At 54.2% G+C, this 19,001-nt stretch overlaps 1 protein-coding gene across 7 annotated transcripts in view; it reads right to left on the bottom strand.

Moving 5' to 3' along the window:
- The window catches only part of ARHGAP26 (Rho GTPase activating protein 26), a 155,705-nt gene extending 137,015 nt beyond the window's left edge, over positions 1–18,690 (bottom strand). For 6 of the 7 annotated variants that reach the window (XM_040604261.1, XM_040604262.1, XM_040604264.1 and 3 more), the window contains exon 1: positions 18,357–18,690. In XM_040604261.1, coding sequence (XP_040460195.1) covers positions 18,357–18,510 — 154 coding nt within the window. In that variant the 5' untranslated portion in view covers positions 18,511–18,690. Of the gene's footprint in view, positions 1–15,301; positions 15,482–18,356 lie in introns of those variants that run through there. The other variant, XM_040604263.1, reaches the window with a different exon arrangement.
- Positions 18,691–19,001: the final 311 nt, after the last annotated feature.

Raw genomic sequence — 19,001 nt, 5'->3', positions numbered from 1 at the left:
CTCCAGCCTGCATCAACCCTGCAAGTGAGCAGCAGCAAGGGAGCAGCTCACACACCTGCTGTCTATCCTCTCTGATCACCCCAGCATCCCCCCTCCTCCTCCCCAGCTACGGAGAGTTAAATCTTCTTTCTCGGAAGTGGTTGCTAGTACTGCAATGAGGCTGAAGTAGTTGTTTTTTACAGAAAAAGTCCCTTCCAAAGGAATGTGGAACGATTTAAAAAGGCTGTTTGCAGAAGGAAGGCGTTGTGATTCACAAGCCTCCTCCACACGTACAGCATCCCAGGAACAATGGGGATGACCCCATCCCAGGCAGGTCCAAAGCCAGACTCACAGAGGGGCAGCCTCCATGCACAGGTCTCCCCTGGGGGCACACTGCTGGGAGATGGGGCAGCCCTGTTCCCCTGGATGCAGGTGTCAGATCTAATGCATGCCGGGTTCAAGTGACTCCACACATGGAGCTTCAGCCACTTCACCCCAATCACCCCACTGAACTGTTCAGTGTTTAAAATATTTTCAGGCTTTTCCAAAGGGACCTCAGAGATACAGTGCACTGAAACCTGAAAGCCTGGGCAAATGTAGAGCAGGGAGCTTTCCCATTAAATCAAAATTTATAAGGGGCTTAGAAAAGATTGCAAATCCTTCACCTGCATGCTTTTCCTGGCTGGGATGGACACTGGGAAACCTGATCACAGGACACAGAGGGGAACCGTAACACATCAAAATGAGACATCAAGAAGACAGACATCTCCTCCTGTCTGGTCCTGGTGCCCGCCAGGGAGCGTGGTCCCCCAGTCTCGCAGTTAAACTGCTAACTCAGAAAGCAAGGGGCTCTCCCCAAAGCTGACTTCACAGCCAGCTTGCTATTTAAGCTGGAAAAGGCAAAAATAGCTCTGGCTCAGCTGCGCTGTCAGGACACTCGGGACAGATGCAGTAGAATGCTGCAGGCAGTTCAAGTTAACGACAAACCCACTGACAAGTCTGGGAGTGAAGGGTTAATGCTGCTGCAAAGGGCAAAAGCAAAGGATGGTGATGAAGCCAGTTGCATGCTACAAGGCAAGTTCCAGCAATCTCCACATCTGATAGAGGTTGTGCTCACACAGAGCGGTATTTCTACACTTCCTGCAAAGAAAATCGCTTAACAGCCTATATTTAAGGCTCAATTGGACAACAGGAACCGAGACTCCTGCCCCTTCCTTCCCCTGCAACAGGGAACAGCAGGGAACAGCAGGTTCAGGCTGTGAGTCCCTTGCAAGCCCCTGGAGAGAAACAGAGGGTCCCCAGTTCCAAGCCCTCGCCTTCTCCTTGTGGGCACCTCTGCCCAGCTGCCAGCAATGACATTGCCTGTGCCCTGCCAGCAACACCCATGACCCCACTGCCCCAGGCGGGTTTCCAGCCCCACCACTGGGGAGGCGACCACACTCCCACTGGCAACCACAGGGACAGAAGTCACCAGCTCCCCCATCATGGGTCTGACAAGTTCCTTAAAGCTTCTCCAAACAAAATTTGCATCTAATTCACAGTCTATTTCTTGGCTATTTTTCAAGAAAATGCCTCCAGCCCTCCTTACTGCATGTGTGTCTGTGGGTCAGCAAAAGGGGCTGATGGTCTTGCAGCTGCACAGCAGGGTGTGCTGACACAAGCTGGGCTTGCTCCTGGTGCTCTCACCAGATGCTGACATACAGGCAAGCCTCTTTGGTCCTCTATTGCAGCAGCTGCCCTTTCAGCACGATGGGAGAAAATGATGGGTCCTGCCTCCCTGGGACAATGGAGGTGAAGCCTCAGGGTCCAAAATACTTTGTGATCTGCACACAGCAGACACTGCACAAGTGCAAGGTGTGACCGTCATCAGATATCATCTGCCCAGGCTTCAGGGGTAACACACATCACAGAGCCCCAGGGCACTGATGGTCAGTGACAGCCCACACACAGAAACAATTCAGCATAACCAGTACAAATCCAGAGTAACAGCACAAGCAAAGACAGCAGCAGCACAGTATCACTGTTTGCTGGGGATCTCACTGCGCAGGTGCTGCTGCCCCACAGCACCTGGGCTCATGCACCCTGTGCACAGCCACAGGAGGGGACCAGTGCAATGCACGAGTGCCATAGGCTGACCCCAAGGCTAACGTACCATGCCATGCAAGCTGCTGTGTGCTAGCCACGAGCCTGACATACAAGCCACGAGCCCAGTGTGCAAGCTGCACTGCTGCTAGCCCCGGAGAGGGGATGAGGGACACTGCAAGAGGACACAGAGCAGCAAGGGGCAGCTCCTCACTCTGCACTCCCCCTGGGATCACAGCAGTGTGTCTGCAGAGTCTCACAGTGTGCAGCTATGGCAGGGGCTGGTTCACCTCCACCACTGCCTTGATGGCCTGCCAGGAGCCTCCTCCAGTGATGCCCAGGCAGGATCCAGCCAGGGGTCTGTCCTGTGAAACAGCCCAGATGCAGGAGCACAGAGAAGGCAGATCTGGGGGGGTCCCCAGTGGAGACCTCCCCATCTGGCTACAGAGAAAGCAGAGCATGGCACAGCCTGCTCAGCCACACCAGTGGCACCCCCACAGACCCACACCTCCCCAGCTGTTGCAGTCGGCACCAAGCAACCCCACAGTGGGCCAGGGCCAGCCAGGATGGGTAATCCAGGGAACAGCTGTTCTAATCGGCAGCCAAAACAGCCGGATTACGGCTTGACAAGGGTGCTTAGAAAGCAGCAATATGGTGTCTGACCCCGCAGCAAGCACCCGCCGCCAGTGACCACCCAGCAAGCTAGGGATTTGGGCACAACGCCAGACCAAAGCTGCTGTGGGGTCATGCAACATCTCCCAGTGCTTGGGGATGCTAAGGGATGGGGGTTTGGGAAAGGTCAGAGCTGGGAATGACCAGCTGGATCTGGCCCACGGACACATGCAAGCACTCTGCCGTGCTGCTGAGGTTGGGACGCTCTGACCAAACCATAGCCCAGCAGTTCATGCTGGAATCCAGCAACGAGCACCTTGTGCCTGAAAATCAGCATTTGCAGCAAACAGCATCAAATTTTAGCCCCCACACGGACCCAGCCCATGCGCTGCTGGAGTCAGCAGGAAGCATCAGGGCAGCATCACTGAACGCTTAATTTGTTCCAAAAGGCTTAAATTCTCACTTCCCAGTGGAGGTCAGCACAAGTCCCACTGCTGCAAGACACCACAGTCCTCCAGATCCAGCACAACCCCCAAGCCACTTCCATACATAATTAGCAATGATTTGTTTATTAAATAACTTCTCCACCAGGCAGTTGGAGTTAATCAGTGATTTAGGATGGGACTGCAGCTGCTGGCACATTCCCCCTCTGATTCATCACTCAAGTAAATACGTAAAACCAGACGAGCAGAGACTATCCCACCTCCAGCAGCAGCTTCTGCCATCATGTTTGTGCACAAAAGCCCACAGAAAGGCTGTCCTGGCTTGGCATAGTCCAGAGATCAAAGTTTAATGGTGCTAAACCCAGCAGGAGGTGACCTCAAGGACTGGTACAATGGGTGAAGTCCCTGCGCTCACCCCATGCAGAACCCCCTGAGGCAGGGAGAGCATCACTGCCATGGCCCCACAGCACCCCCAGACCCCATTTCAGTGCCTTTACTATATGCACAGCCCCAAGCCAAAGCACAATGCCAAGCTTCATCTCAGCAGCGCACACAGGGAGGACAAATCCCATCTCCTCAAATCCCAGAACTTCATTTTACCATGGAAAGTTTACAAACACGTATACCCTACAAACCATGCTTCAAGGGAAAAACCCAAAACTGCTCAGATGCGCTAAAGCACAAGAAAAATTGAGCAGTCCAAGACGGCCCCGAAATTGAACACCCAGAAGGTGCCACAGTTTCTGCTCAGACTTTTAATGCAACCACGGGAGTGTACTGCACTGCTGCCCAGCCAAGGCATCACCATATGCCTCACTTCACACACTCAGCATGGCTTCATACAGCAAAATGTTTGCCAGAGGGACAGAGAACCCATTGTAGGATGAATGAGACTACTGACGGGGCTCAAATAGCAGATCAGATTTGAGTAACACGCTGAAGACATGAATTATTTCCATGGTATTTTAAGAGATAAAAGTTTGGTGCTTCGTGAATAGCAAAGTTAGCCCTTGGAAGGACTGCCTGATTGCACAGCTAAAATTATCCCCCTGCTGCCCACCAGTCCAGCACCCTGGCCACGTCATCTTGCCACCCCCAAATCGATAACATTTGGAGTTATCTTGGGAGCCTTGAAATGCCAGGACATTTTTGCAAAGCTTCCCGAGATTCCTGATGAAAGGTACTGAAGATCAAAGGAAAATGAAGCCAGAAGAACCGTCGGGTCTCCTGGAGAGATGACTGGATTTCCAGGAAGATGAGGAGATTTCATGTCCCAGGGACACAAGGCAACTCTCACCCACAGCAGCTGAGGTTGCAGGCATCTCCCTTCAGCGACCCTGTTTGAAGGCGAAGGGGAGCAGCCTGGCTGCAGGAAAAAGGAGGGTCTGCTGGCAGCATTTGACTTTGCCTGTATACCACCACGCAGGTTGTGCCAAGGAAGAAAGGAGACAGAGTTAAAAACAGAGAGTAAGCAAGAAGTAACTCCCTACCTAGTGTGTGGGCTGCTCACTTTGGAGGGGCAGGGGAAGGCAGCCCCTTTTCCCACAGTGAGCTCTTGCAGAGAAGGCAGGAGCCTGACCTTGGCCCCCGCGCACTGGCTATAGCCCTCGTACTGGCTCACCAGGGCCCCAGTGACAAGATGCCACTTTACAGAAAACTTTAAAATCAGTAAAAACAGCTTCAGAGAGAAAAGAGCTGTGTGAGACTCTCAGAAACATCTATCTGGTCATAGATGCACAAGACATCACAGGCTCCTGCCTGCTCCTCCCATCACCCATGGCAGAAACCGTCCAAATCTGCAATGCATGTTGTGGTAACCCACTCAAAAAAGCTCATGGTGGCGGGTGGAAGTCTGGCTGCCAGCACTGCTCAGCCCGGCATGAGGTCCTGCAGCAGGGGTCAGGGCTCCAGGGGCATGGGAGGCGAGAAGCTGCTTCCTTTGACTCACGCTGCTCCGGCCACTCTTCTATTTCCATCAGCCACCTCCACCTCCTGGTTTGAGGAAGCTGATGGTTAATCAGATCCCTCGGCCTTCTGCCCTCGCTTCTCTGACCTGGATCCAGCCCTGATCTTTCTCACTTTCTGGACATTTTAACCCAGTGCAGAGACTGATTTGCTGCTGAAGCTTTGAGCACAGGTCTCACCACTGCTCTCCATCCTTCCTGTTCAGCTTTTCTTAGCACTTGCCGATCACTTCCTATTGCAACAAAACCCAAACAGCAACTTTCATGACTCAGATCTTTATCTCACAGTGACTGAGAGCTTCAGAAACACAGCCCATGCAAACGCCTCTGCCCATTCCCCCCCTCCCCATGCTGTTGGCAGGACAGTAACTGGCTGAGGCAGCAGGGATGGGTTAACAAAGCAGTTAATGAAGCGGTCCTCACCAGTGCAGAGGGTCACACCCAAAGGGACCCTCCCTCACTTCAGTCCCAGGCACACGAACCATCATCAAACAGTGATGGGCTCAATGACCTCTCCATCCTTCTAGGAAAGGAAAACATGGGGAGGCTCCGGTCTATCCTGTCCTGCATGGAAACTCTGGACTATTTTCTCTACTTGCCCAAACAGGATTTTTCAGAAGTAACCACTCCAAAGTGAAGCACCCTGTTTAGTGCCCGGCATGGTTCTGCCCTGCTCCAGTTTGGCCTCAACCAAGTTATTTGTTGAAAGGAAGGAGGTGCATAATGAGCAGCAGCAGCTCTTGGTTCAGAGACATGGGTGGAGAACAGACAGATATGATGCCAGGTCGGGGTAAAGAAAAGCAACAGAAAACAAAATGACTTGAGAATTTCAGGCAATGCTTGCAAGTGCAACCTGCAGGTGCTGGTTCAGCAGAGCACTGTGAGCCATCTCTACCTGTGGTGAGGACAAGGAGAACATAAAGCCCATGAATGATGCAAACAACCCCCAGAAAGGCTTCCCATTTCTGCAGACACTGAGAAGACAGAAGTCTGCAGGTGCAGGAAGGCACATCCTAAAGCAGGTTCCCACTCCCAGCAAGGAGTGCCGGGGCTGAAAGAAACGCAAGTGAGCTGCTTGAAAGCAAAAACCTTCCAGCAGCAGCTGGGAAACTACTACAAACCCCCCAGAATGGTCTTTGAAGAAAAGGGGCCCAAAGCCAGATACCAACAGCCCGGCAGGCAGCTTCCAGGCTTACTGTCACAGTGTCAGGACACAGCACAGCATATCAGCACAGCACAGAACCCTTGTTGCTCACCGCCCAGTGCAGGGGCTTCCTGGTGCTCTGCATGAATGTGGCAACATCCTGGTCCTCCCATAGCCCCTCAGAGCATCGCTGCCCATGGCTCCAGCATGGCCCACCCGCACCCAGGCACAGGGAAGCATCCTCCAGGTGCCAGCCCCACTCTCCAGCATTGACCCTGAACGCAGAGAGCATTTAATGAACTACAGCATAAAAAAAAAAAAAAAAAAAACCAAAATGAGATTTCTCCACTTCCCCACCCAACTACCATACCTGGCACTCTTCCCCATGTTTATTTTTGTTCACATCCTGATGCTGTTTTATGGCACAACCTCCCCCAGCCCATCCCAACCTGCAGCCGAGGCAGCAAGTGACTGCTGAGTGATGGAAAGTTTGCCAGCAAGCAGGTTGGGCAGGCGGCCAGGCATCAGAGCAATGAGAGGAGCTCAGGTAGGAGCAGACAAGGTCTTCAAATAAAATCAAATGTAAATATTCAGCACCCAAACACAGAGGAGGGATGCAGTGAAACAGCAAACACAGGTAATGGCTTAAGTCCCTAGAAAACTTCAGAGACACAGTAGTGAAATGGAAAACTACTGCCTCGGCTGGCACTTCCAAAGGCAGTCAACCACACAAGCAAAAGATCTGAGGAAGCAGTAGTGAAAATCCCCACATCACAATGAGGGCCAGGGTGAGGCATTTGGGAACAGCACTGCTGCAAAGACAGCAACTGCACACCTGCAGAAAGCAGCTGTCCTGCTGCTCCAAGCTTGCTTAGCTGTAAGGCTGAAACTATGAAAGATATTTTCAGTTTCTTCCAGCCAACAAGGCTTTTGAGTATTGCATTTACACCCCCTACATCTGCAAGCTGCCCCACTGCCACTGCTTTAGGCAAGTCGTGCAAGTGCATCCAGCCTTACACCTTATGTGAATAAACTACCTCTGAAGGCAGGATGGAAATGCCACATTTTACTCACAGCTCCCTTGCTGGGGAGCGCAGGTAAGTCCATGATACTGGAACACACTGTCCTGCTAAATATAAACTCTTCTCCGAGCCTTTTCTGTTTCTCTCCTCTCCAAACCCTGGAATGACCCACAGTAAGGTAGCAGATTACCCTTGTTGCCACAATATTTCATTGACTGGAGCCTGGAATCACATTTCATTAGAATAAAATGCCCTGCCTGAGACAGCTAATCAATTTAGAGGATGTTAATCCAGAAGAAATTTGTTCCTGACTGAGGCAATGACCATTAACAGAGCAGGAGGCCAGGTGGGGGTCTCAGTGGGTGGGAGGTCCCGGCACAGGGGGGGTGTTGGCAGAGCCGCTGGCCAGACACCACACCAGACACCACACCGGGAGCAGATTGCCTCAGGCACCAGCCATGCATTTAGATTATCTCGTTATTAAATCTGATTAGTCAATAGACGGACAGACAGGGAGTCAGCTTGATTGCTCAAGGGACAGGCACCAAAGTATCGGGGTACCATGCAGGACAATGGGTCCATGGATCCTTGCACCCCGGGCAGGGAGGGGACCTGTACCCCATCCCTACGGACAGGAAAGGAGTCCTCTCTGACACATCCCAGCCAGCCCACAGCACATGCTGCCCACTGCATAGGGCAATGCCTTGTCAGTGCCCCCTCAGCTTGGCAGCCACCCCTGAGCAATGGGCCACATCCCAGCAGTGGCTCTCACCAACGGCCTGTGTGCCCACAAGCAGGGCAGGAAAGTGGGGTCAGCTCCCAGACCCTTGAAAAGCAGCTTTGCAGCAGCCTGCTTCCTTCTCCTCCTGAGGCGGCTGCGGAAATCCTTTTGTCTCTACTGCTCCTACACCTCAGCTGTAAGAACAGGAAAAATTCCACTGTGCTCACAGGAATATTACCAGCAAATGAGTCAATTTTTCCTGCTTCGGCAGGAAAAAAAAAAAAAAAAAAAAAAAAAAAAAAAAAAAGAAAAATTAAAACCTCCAGCAGAGCCCAGGAAGGCATGCAGGGTGCAAAACAGAATGCATGGCCTAGAGCACATCACTGCCTTTAACCTGGGCTTTTTCTCAGCCTTGATCACCACCGACACTGAAAGGGTTGGGAATGCATTACTGGGAAATGCTTCCTGGCTCCCTGAATACCAGCCTTGCTCAAATGCTTCCAGGAGGCTCCTGCCCCAGAGCAGAGCCCCACTCCCTGCAGCAGCACCTGCCGCCCCTGCTGGATCCGAGCACTCCTCCAGGGCCTGCCCCCCAAACCCTGCAAGAGCAAGGTATAGGTGCTGCTGCCCCAGCCACTCAGGGGAAAGCAGGCAAAAGCCACCCAAGCATTCTGCTCTGCAATGGGTTTGGGTTTTTTTGTAAAACATTGCTAAGCAACCAGCACTTGGCAAGGGCATCATTCTGGACAGATGCTGTTTCAGATAGAAAAAGAAAAAAAAAAACAAAAAAACCCAGCAAAGTGACAGTCTACCAGGCAGTATTATTAAAAAGTCACACACCAGCTTATTTTACAGGTCACTTGGCCCATGCAGAGAATCCTTTACGTTTCCCTCATTAAGATACCAATGCAGGATTAGAAGCTGCTAAAAAGAAAAAAGCACATGGGTGTGCACATATGCATGTGCATGCACACTGTATGCAGCATATCCAGTGCACCAGGATAATGGCAACTAAACACAGGTTGCAATAACATCCTCAAGCACATCATTACATGAAGTGTGAACCTTCTGAAGGCTGTGCTGTGGGTACTGGGCCTGTTGCTCTGCTGGCCCCACTGCAGGACAGGCTGCATGGCACAACCACCTGCTGGGGAGCTGGGCAAACCCCAGAGAAAAAGAAAGCTCTTATTTTATAAGCTATTTACAGCTTGGCTGTAGATAAAAAAATCTATATCTTTTTGAAGTAGATTCTTTTACACTTTAACCTAGAACAAAAGGGGCATTTTTTACTTTTGGGAATTAAAAAAAAAAAAAAAAAAAAAAAAAGAGTGGGGCAGAAAGCATGTTTCGATGGCTGCCCAAGCAAATGCTGCGCCACAGCAATACCCCTGCCTGCCCCTGGTGATGGGGTGCCACGGGGAGCTCTTCACACCGGCTGTGGGTCTAAACCACAGGGAAGAGCCAGGAAGCAGCACCTGGGCCCTTTGCTGGCCCCTCGCCCCTGCACTGGCACAGGCAGCACCAGCCCCCGCACCACACGGCTGTGCCCGTTGCTCCATGTGCGGAAGCCAGATGGTCTGGAGGCTGGTGCACTTCCCACAAACTTCAGCTAGAAAACAGCTTGGCATCACTGCAGAGACATCCCCTTCTCCCTCTACACTGTGATCCCCACTCCACAGAGCATTCCACAGCCACAGTCCCTCCCTTCCCAGCACACATCCAGCATGCCAGAAGTGCAGTGACCCTCAGGCTCCCATTGGCAGGCAGGAGTGGAGGCAGAGGAGTGCAATTCCCAGTTCCTCCAAGCCATGCTTGAGACCAGCCTTGCTATTAAGAGATAGGGTGATGCCCTAATGAACACACCTCATCAGAAGCGTGCAACCCTCATCAGGCCCAGGGCCACCAGGCGCTTGCACAGTGCAATGAAGAGGAGCAGGTGGAAGCACCTTTGGTGCGGGACATGGAGGGGAGCATGCCAGGAAGACAGGGAAAGCAGCCTCGGCTCTGCTGGCCACAGTGACAGCCGCTCATGTGCCTGTTGGAGGAGGGAGGGATGATTCACACCGAGCAGCTGAGAAGCGAACAAGCTGTGCAGGTTTTGGTACGAGCTCCCCCTCACTTTGCCTCCCTTCCCTGCCTACCACGGTCACGCTATAGCTACTCATCATGCCACATGCGAACACGGCTCCTTCAGGTCTGCTTAAGAGATGGATCAAAAAAATCCAAGCACAGGAACAGATACCCAGCAAAACCCATCCTTCTGCTGCCCCACTGCTGAACAGTGTGAAAGGGCTACTCAAAACGCCCCAAACCAGAATCACTGCAGCACTGGCAGGGTTTGCCTCACCACACCACCATTGCTGCCCTCCTCAGACAGGGCAGGGGTTTCTGAAACCTCTTTGCTCAGGTGGAGGGATGCAAACCCCCAAGGACCCTGCCCCATTTTGTGCACAGATGCTGCTCTGGCCGTGGCATTGCTCCCTGGGTTTCAGGGAGAAGCACAGAACGATTTCAGGGTACCTACAGGATGGGGTGAGAGCAGAAGGGTCAGCAGCCCCCCTCTGCCAGCCAGGGACAGAGCTGGCAGCACCACAAGAGCCAACCCCACTCACCCCATCCTGTCCAGCTGCAGGCTCCTGCCCAGCTGGGATCAGCCATGGACTCACCACAAATGCCAACCTGCAGAAAGCACAGAGACATGTGGCAGAGCCCCGGCAGCACCACCTCCCACCCTCCTTCCAGCAACCATGGGAACAGCATTTCCTCACACATTTTCAACATCATTGCCACCCACAAAGAAAAAAAAAAAAAGAGGAAATCAAAACAGCCCACCATCCCAGCCTGGGACCCCAGGCATGCAGGTAATACTGTGCACACTGCATGCACCACTTGGCACGGTGGGATTACAGGAGGAAATGTGGACACCAGATGAGGCTGTGCTGGCACATCTGCAGCCTTGGAAAAACGGCCTCTTGACCCAAACCAGGCAAATCTATTCCATGCTGGAAGTATGAGCAGGATCCAGCAGGTACTCGGCTCCTGGCGCTACAGGAACACTGGGACATCCCACCCTGCCCCTCCACATCCCCCTCTCCAGGTCCATCCACTTCTCGCTCAGATTTTCCTCCCCGGACAGAAGCATGCACGTCCCAGCTACACCAGCTTCAGCAGCACAGTCAAGCCTTAGACCCTGCCTCTCAAGGCTGCTGTTTATTCCCCAGTTCATCCCCCATCAACCCAAAAGGGCTGAATTTATTCCAACATCAGACACCCAGTCAAGTGCTGGTGCCATGTCCAAGCAGCAGCATACACAGGGCCAGCTGCTTCTCCAGACATCACCATCACACTGGTGTATCAGGACATGCTCTGTGGCATGATACTAATTAAAAAGATCCCCAAGCCCTGTTAATGAGCCTTCTGCCAGCATAATTTAACAGACTTAATCATGAACGCACACTCTCCTGCATGCCCAAACCCTTCTGCTCATCAGCTTTCCTCTCTGGCGCTGCCAAGAGGCTAGATACAGCTACAGCCCAAGTCAGCAGCTCACAACACCAGCTCAGTGGCTAGCACTGGACTAGAGGAGCCCACCCCACTCAGGAGCTGGCTCTCACCATCAGTCCTCAAACGGTCCTGGCTGCTGGGGGAGGAAGGGGTCCACAGGCAGCCCCAGGAGACCCCCAGGGAGATGGATGAATGATTCCTGGGGATATCAGGAGGAACCTCCTACGCAGACCATGACCACGGGCAGGACATGCAGCTGCAACACCCTGGCAGGGCGAGTTTTCCTTCTTACAATCAGGCTGAGCCAGACAGGATAAGCATGCAGTCCCCTGGAGCCACTGCTACTGCAAAGCAATCCTCCCAGGACTAATGGCAGGGACCAACCATCAGCAATAAAGAGTATCTTCCAAGCAGGAATACATTCCCATTGCTAATTTCCACTGGAGAGGATGAAGAGGAGCTTTCAACTTGTGCTGAAAATAAAGCAAAGTATTATCACTTGTACTAGCCCTCATTTGAATAAATACCAGGCAAGCTATTAAATATGTGACTGCACAAGCCACACAGGTCATGCAAAGGAGGAAGAAGCCCTCTTTGCCTTTGGCACTGCTGGCACAGGACTGGCTGAGTTGTAACCAAGTACTTGTTCTGCAGCACAAAGTATTCCCCACACCAAACATTTCCTACTGCCCTCCAAAAGGAACAGAGGGGGGGAAATACATACTGACACAGGGAAGCCACGTTACACCTTTGCTGTGTGCAAAAAGAGGGAAAAAATCAGAAGCAACTCTTCTTAGCAACAAAACCCCAAAACCACTTGCTTTCCCCCCAGATTGGCCCTGTGGTTTGCTCACCTGGCCAAGGTGGAGAGCCCATGGCAGCCGCCCTGCCCCACTGCTGCTGAGCTCAGTGCTGGCAGAGACGCCCCCACCCCTCTGAGCACTGAGCAAGCTCCTTGGGCAAAGCTGACTCCCACTTCCTAGGAAGGGACCGGGGGTTTTGCCCACACAGACGCAGCGCTGCCCCAGGAAATCCTCCCTGCCACGAGGCAGCATTTTCTCTCAGCACCTGGAAAATGCCAAATGGGCTATGCAGCAAGCACAGCGTGACTCACCTTGGTAGCTCTTGCACACCATCACTGCTCATAGGTGGCCAGCACTGAGTGCCTGATGGCAGCAGAAAAATACCATTTCTCACGGCACAACCAGAGCAGAACCAAATGCAAGCAGCCACAGCAGCCCAACAGAGGCCTATATTCATTTTTGCACCCTCCAGAAAGCACAATGTTCCTTTTACTCCAAACCCAAGACTGCAGAATTACAGCTGTCTCCTAGCCAGGAGCACTCCAAACCATTAACATCTGCACCTGCAAAAATAGGGACCGTTCCTGGAAAGGCCAGACCTAAACCTCTAGATCTCATTCCATCCTCTCCTCTGCGCATGGGTGATGGAAAGGTTTGGTCTGTTACTACTTTCTTCAGGGACCAGAAAGGCAAAAGGATGAAAATAATCCAAGAGCTTCAGGTTCCTCCTCCCCACCACTGGTGGGCACCTGCGACACTGGGGCTATAAAAACCCATCACCCCAGACAGCACCAGGTTACGAAGCAGCCCAAGATGCGGCTCTTCCTGCAACACACCAGAGGGCTTGCACCCTGGAGAGGCAAACAAGAACATTTCAAGTGCACAGCACCACATTACCTATCTACCCACCTGAGCCGAGCAACTATAGCCACCCCGGCCAGAGCCTCACCCAGGCTTGCTCTAGTTGGGGTGCCAAACTGCAGAGTGGGCAGAGACAGGCAGCAATGGTAGCAAAGCCTGCTGGGGCAGAAGGCATCCAAAGGTATTGGCCAGAGTCTGAAACACTTCCTTACTGCCAGCCTAAGCCTTGTTTGTATCAAAAGGGAATTAACTGCTGAGGTTAAGCACCACACAAAAGTTTCACTTTCACTTCCAGACGATCTGCAAAGTCACACCAGCTCCAGCCATGGCACTGCCACACCACAGTCATGGGCACAGACACTTCTCAAAGGTTTCAGCAAGACGCTGCTGAGACACAAAGTAAAATCCATGTGCAAGTGCATCCCTGAGTGTACGGTCCATGGGCAGAGCCCAACACACAGCACCGCAAAAAACCACAACTAACCTCACTTAGTTTTTTAAGTTCCACAGCAACCACAGTGCTGGATGTATCCTGGGGAAAAAACCCACAGCTGCACCAAAAGCCCTCCTGGCATCACCCATGGTGGCAGCACAGGCCACTGGCACTATGCAGGCAAATGCAGATTGTCCCCCTGGGCAGCACATTAAAATCACACACAGCATGCACGGACCTAAGGGTGACTGCATTTCTCTGACAGGCTCATGCAGAGTGTGCTTGCACACTGCACACACCAGGGCTGTGCAGCTGGAAACCCCAGCTGGGGGACAAGCCCCAGCGCTCACCACAGCCAGCACAGCGCACACCAGCATAGGGCAGAGCCAGCATGAGACCTGCAGAACAGTGCTGCAGCATCTGCCCCAGGAAGCTAGCAGGGCTGAACGAACTCCCAGCTGCTGCAGGGCCCAGGTCCACCCCAGCATCGCCCTTTCCCCAAGTCCCCCTTTCGTCCCGCCCCTCCGTGTCACCCAGCTGCAGCTCTGCAGTGACCCAGACAAAGAACAGCCAAAGGAAAAACGATCCAAAACCCCAAACCAGCCCAACTGTGCCTTTCAGGAGCACGGGCACCTCCACCCGTCCCATGTGAGACCCGGACACAGCACAGCCCAGCCAGGGCACAGCCCTCGTGCCCCTCGTGGGAAGGGGGTTTGCAGAGCCCCCACTGGCTCCAGCCTGGCCCTGCCACACAAATTGCAGCCTGTGAGTGAGCACAGCAGCAGCTGAGGCATGGACTAGTTCAGTGGCTTCAAATTAGTGCTTGGGAGCTGGAGGAAGAAGCAAAAAAAAAACCAACAGCAGAAACGTGGCAGGGCACCAGACAGCAGCCCCAGCGCCCAAAGACGACCACAGCCCGCAGCCCCCTGCGGCCCAATCACCACCAGGACACAGCGCCTGTCAGTACAGGGAGTCCTGGGGGCCATGGGGAGGAGGCAGAGGAAGAGGAGGTGGGAGAGGATACCCATGCTCAGACTCCGCAGCGGGGGAGGTGATGGCTGCCAGCCACCTGCACCCCCACATCCTCCATCATTACATATGCTGCTCGTTTTCCAAAGTAAGCTGAAAAGCATCTTTGCATCACCACCTGGGCAATTGGGCTTGATACCCCCTCCATCAAGGCAGAGGGGCTGGAGGTGATGCCGGCACCACAGGCAGCCACTGTACCAAGATGAGCTGCTGGCCAGGACACAGCTCCCTCCTGCCCTGTCGCAGGCACAGGGGATACACAAAGGGGCAAAATGCTGATGGTACCTGTTACCAATGGTCACCACAGCTCCTGCACTGGAGAACAAGTTTCACAGCATCCAAGCTTCAAGTTCATTATTTATGTCTTTGCATTTGCAAAACTTTCTGAATAATTTATGTATGGTGTATAAGGGAGGAAGAGGGACAACGTTTTGCTGAAAACCAGGTCACTCCTAACACCAGCCAAGCAGCAAAGGGAGACAATAGGAACAGGCACACATACTCACTGGAGGGGAAAAAAACCACCCTAACAGTATTTTTTACGTATATATGTATATATATACACACTACAGAGGTGCCCTCAGCATCAGAGCATATTTAGCAAGACCCTCCAGCAAATGAGGATTATTTTCAGCCTTCTGAAATTATTCTCTTTTTTAAACGGAGCAGAAAGCACCATGAATCAGCCCCATTTCTTTCCGTACCTTCACCGAGGGCAAAAGCAGGGTAGCTGCAGAACAGCTCCATCACCAAATCCAAAGAGAGACTTTCTCATGTGCCTTTACTCCAGCCCCACCGTCCCTTCACGCTGTTCCTGCCATGCCAGGGTTGGTGGTGCAGGGGCTGCAAAGGGCCAGGCAGGGCAGCAGGGAACAGGAGAGCAATTCTGTTCAGAGCTGCAGAAGGGTCTTTCTCCCTCCTGCACCTTCCTCCCCACCACATAATTGCACCACAGTCCTGTCCAAGCTGCCCCCTCACCAATACACAAAGAGTTACATCCCCTCACGCCTGTCTTAAAGAGGATGTGAAACATTCAGCAGAAAATGCAAGAGGAAGGAAAATGAGAGAGGATGTTGCCAAGACTTCAAGTAACTCCAGTTGCAGGCTGCCTTGCTGGCCACAAGCCAAGATGCCCTCTCAGCCCCCTGCTCCCGAGGCAGCATGTCCCAAGCCAGGGGTTTGCTGCTCCCTGGACCTGCCCAGCCCAGCATCCACATGCCCTCCATGATGGCTGAGGAACATATGTGGAAGCAACGGCAATAGCAAGATAAGGCTGCCCTGCCCAGCCATGGGGAAACAAACTGCTTGGAGACACCAAACCAAAATAAAAGCTGGGGAATTAGAAGCGAGGAATGGCCACCAGGTACCATCTGCACCAGCTCACAACAGTGCTGTCCTAAATAACTGTGGTAGTGAATCAGGAACAACACCCAGCAAGAGGCAGCACAGCTGCTCTCCTCCCCTGGAGCATCTTCATCTGTGCTAACAGGCACCTGGAGGGTCTGTAACAGCCCACACAACACAGCCAGAGCTCAGACCCATTATACACCAAGGGTAACGCCTGTGGAAATAACTGAGCTGGATCCTGTCCTGCACCAGGTCTCTGCGGGACAAGTCAGAGGCATCACAGCCCAGCAGCAGCCATACAGCTGGTGAAGTCAGTCTTACAGTGGGAAGATGCACAGAGCAGCTGAGCATCACAGCCAGGGAGGGGACGCTCAGCCCCAGCCCCCCACCCCACCCCAGGCAGCACCCTGCCCCACGCACCTCCAAACCTTCCCCCGAAGTGCTCTGCAGACCAGCCCAGTGATGAGCGTGTCACTGTGCCCACAGCCACATGTGCATGGGATGTGGCCATGAGGCTAGGCAGTGCTGGTACTCAGGCATTAATTAATGCTCCAGCAAAATCGTCATTATTCATGCCCCTACTGACCACAGCCTGGGCATCAGTGGAACACACCCGCATCCCTGCATGGGAATTAAGGTCTAATCCAGGAACGCATTCAATAAAGGCTGCAAAACAATCCAGCCATAAAAACATCCTTATCTCCGGAGGCTGGCAAGCGTTCTTCCTGCCCCAGCGCGAGCAGCCTGGAGTGTGGGGGCTGTGCAGCACGGCCACGGCTGACGGGAGAGGAGCCCGATAGCAGCTGTGAGCACACAACAGTTCAGCACACCCAAAAATACCTGCCACGCAAAGTGATCAGGGAGAAGGCACAGCTGGCCCCTCAGACAGCACCTGCCCAGCGACCCACTAAAAGTGCTCACTGACTAAGCCCAGCAATGAACACCCTTGGGACCCACTAGTTCATTCCTAAAATTTATTTTCAATAAAGAACCATGCTGTAGGATTTGTTCTACAGTAAAAGGAATGCTCCAGGCAGGGCCAGGAACAGGCTGCCTTCTGCTTGACAGGCAAACACACCACAGCAGAAGGCAGCTCAGACCTGCAGAACCGTAAAAGCACCAACAACTGTCAAATGCTAAGAACTGGTACAATGGGGGTCCCTGTAATCCAGATGTTACTGGCTGCTACTCCAGCACGAGGGAACTGCACCTGTGGGGCTCGGTGTGAGACATGAAGGGGATGGAGCAGGAATCAGCCCCACAGCTGTGGCTTGGCCCTCCCAGGATGGGACAGGGTGGTGAGCTTGGCCAAAGCATCACCTGCCTGCACACCCCGGGGGTGACACTGCTACACCTCAGCTCCCAAAATAAGCCTACCACGTCCCCAAGACCAGGCTGGTGCATCACAGGCAATGCCAGCGGGGGGGGGGGTGCACGGCATGGGTGTGCATGGCTGTGACCCTCTCCCACCCCACTGCCCCACGGCACCAAACTGGAGCAGGGCAGGGCAAACTCAGCAAGGTGACAACTTACAGGAAATTTACTGTCTGGGGAAGCAATCTGTGATGTGGACCAAAGAAACTCAAAAAAAGAAAAAATCCCGAATGATCCTGTGGGAGAAACAGCAGAAACAGCTGTTGCTTGGAGAGCAGCCCGCCCACCCACCACAGCACCCCAAGGGCACAACCGACCCAACTGTGGCAGCGGGTGGCCATGCAGAGGTATCCCCAGCCCCCAGCCATGGGGACAGGAGCCAGCCCAGCCTGGACACGAGGCGCGATCAGGACACTGCCAGCAGCAGGCAAAGGCGTCCCTGGCCCCAGAGCTGCAGCCTGCCATCACCGCATCACCCTCCTGTGCAGCCCCCACCACAAAGAGGCATTTTGCAGCCTTGCTCCCAGCCTGCAGCTCTGTCACACACCACCCATCTCCACTTCCCCACACGTGCTGGGGACAGAAGAGCTAGCACCAGTGATGCAAGCCCAGGACGGGGGCACGGGGCCACCCTGAACACAGAAGGGAGAAAGGACAATCCGTGGGGCACAGCACCCACCCGTCACCCCAGCCAAACCACCCCCAAAGGACACAACTCCTGAGGGCCATGGACTGGGACGTGGTGGACCAGGACCGTACCGATGGACTATGCATCCTGATGGACCAGGACCAGGCAGTCCTGACAGACCAGGGACTAGGACTAGGCATGTCCTAATGGACCACGACGAGGCAAGCCCTGACGGACCAGAAAGCCCACTAAGGGCTGCGGGACAAGGACAGGAGCAGGCGGCCGGACGGACCGGGCGTCCACGGCCCAGACCGAGCAGCGCTGGGCCAGGCGGGCCCGCGGGCCGCAGGACCGCGGCGGGGCGGGGGGCCGGGCGGGGGGCGCGGGGCCGCCCCCGGCCCCTCACTTACTCCTGAGGGCGGCGACGAGCGACTTCCCATCCTTGATGAGCTCCTTGATGAACTTGTTGGTCTTCTCCAGCTCGGCCTCGTGGGAGCGGAGCCGCTCCCGGAACTGGGGGCTGTCCAGGCAGCACTCACTGAACTCCAGAGCTGGCAGCCCCATGATGCCCACGCGCCGATCACCACACACAAACACAAAATAAAAAAAATGTAAAATTAACAATTAAAGGCTTTTTCAAGGCGAAGCCCGCTCCCGCCTTTCGGGGAAGCTGGGGCCGCCGCGCCCCGGGAGCGGCCGGGCCGCGCGGAGCGGAGCGGGGCCGGCGGGAGCGCTGAGGCGCAGCGGGCGGGGGCGGAGCTGCCGCCGCTCTGGGGCCGCCGCCCGGGCAGGGCCCGCGCGCTGCCCACCCGCCCGCGCCGCCACGACACGCCCCCTGCGCGCAGACCCAGCCATTGGACGCCCCCTAACCTCTGCCTCGCCCCGCCCCCGCGGCCCGCTGAGCCAATCAGCCGCGGCGCCTTTGAAGGCAGGGCAGGGCGGGGCGGGCGGGCCCGGCGGCGCCTGAGGGGAAGGCCGGCCGGCCCGGCCTGCGTAGGGGTCCGTGCCGCGCAGCCCGCGTCTGCGGTCGGCCCAGGGCCACGCCGAGCTGGGCC

The sequence above is a fragment of the Falco naumanni genome, chromosome 8, assembly GCF_017639655.2.
Source record: "Falco naumanni isolate bFalNau1 chromosome 8, bFalNau1.pat, whole genome shotgun sequence".
Classification (NCBI taxonomy): Eukaryota; Metazoa; Chordata; class Aves; order Falconiformes; family Falconidae; genus Falco; species Falco naumanni.
Note: the sequence above shows the minus strand (reverse complement) of the source record. Positions and strands in the feature narration are given on the sequence as shown.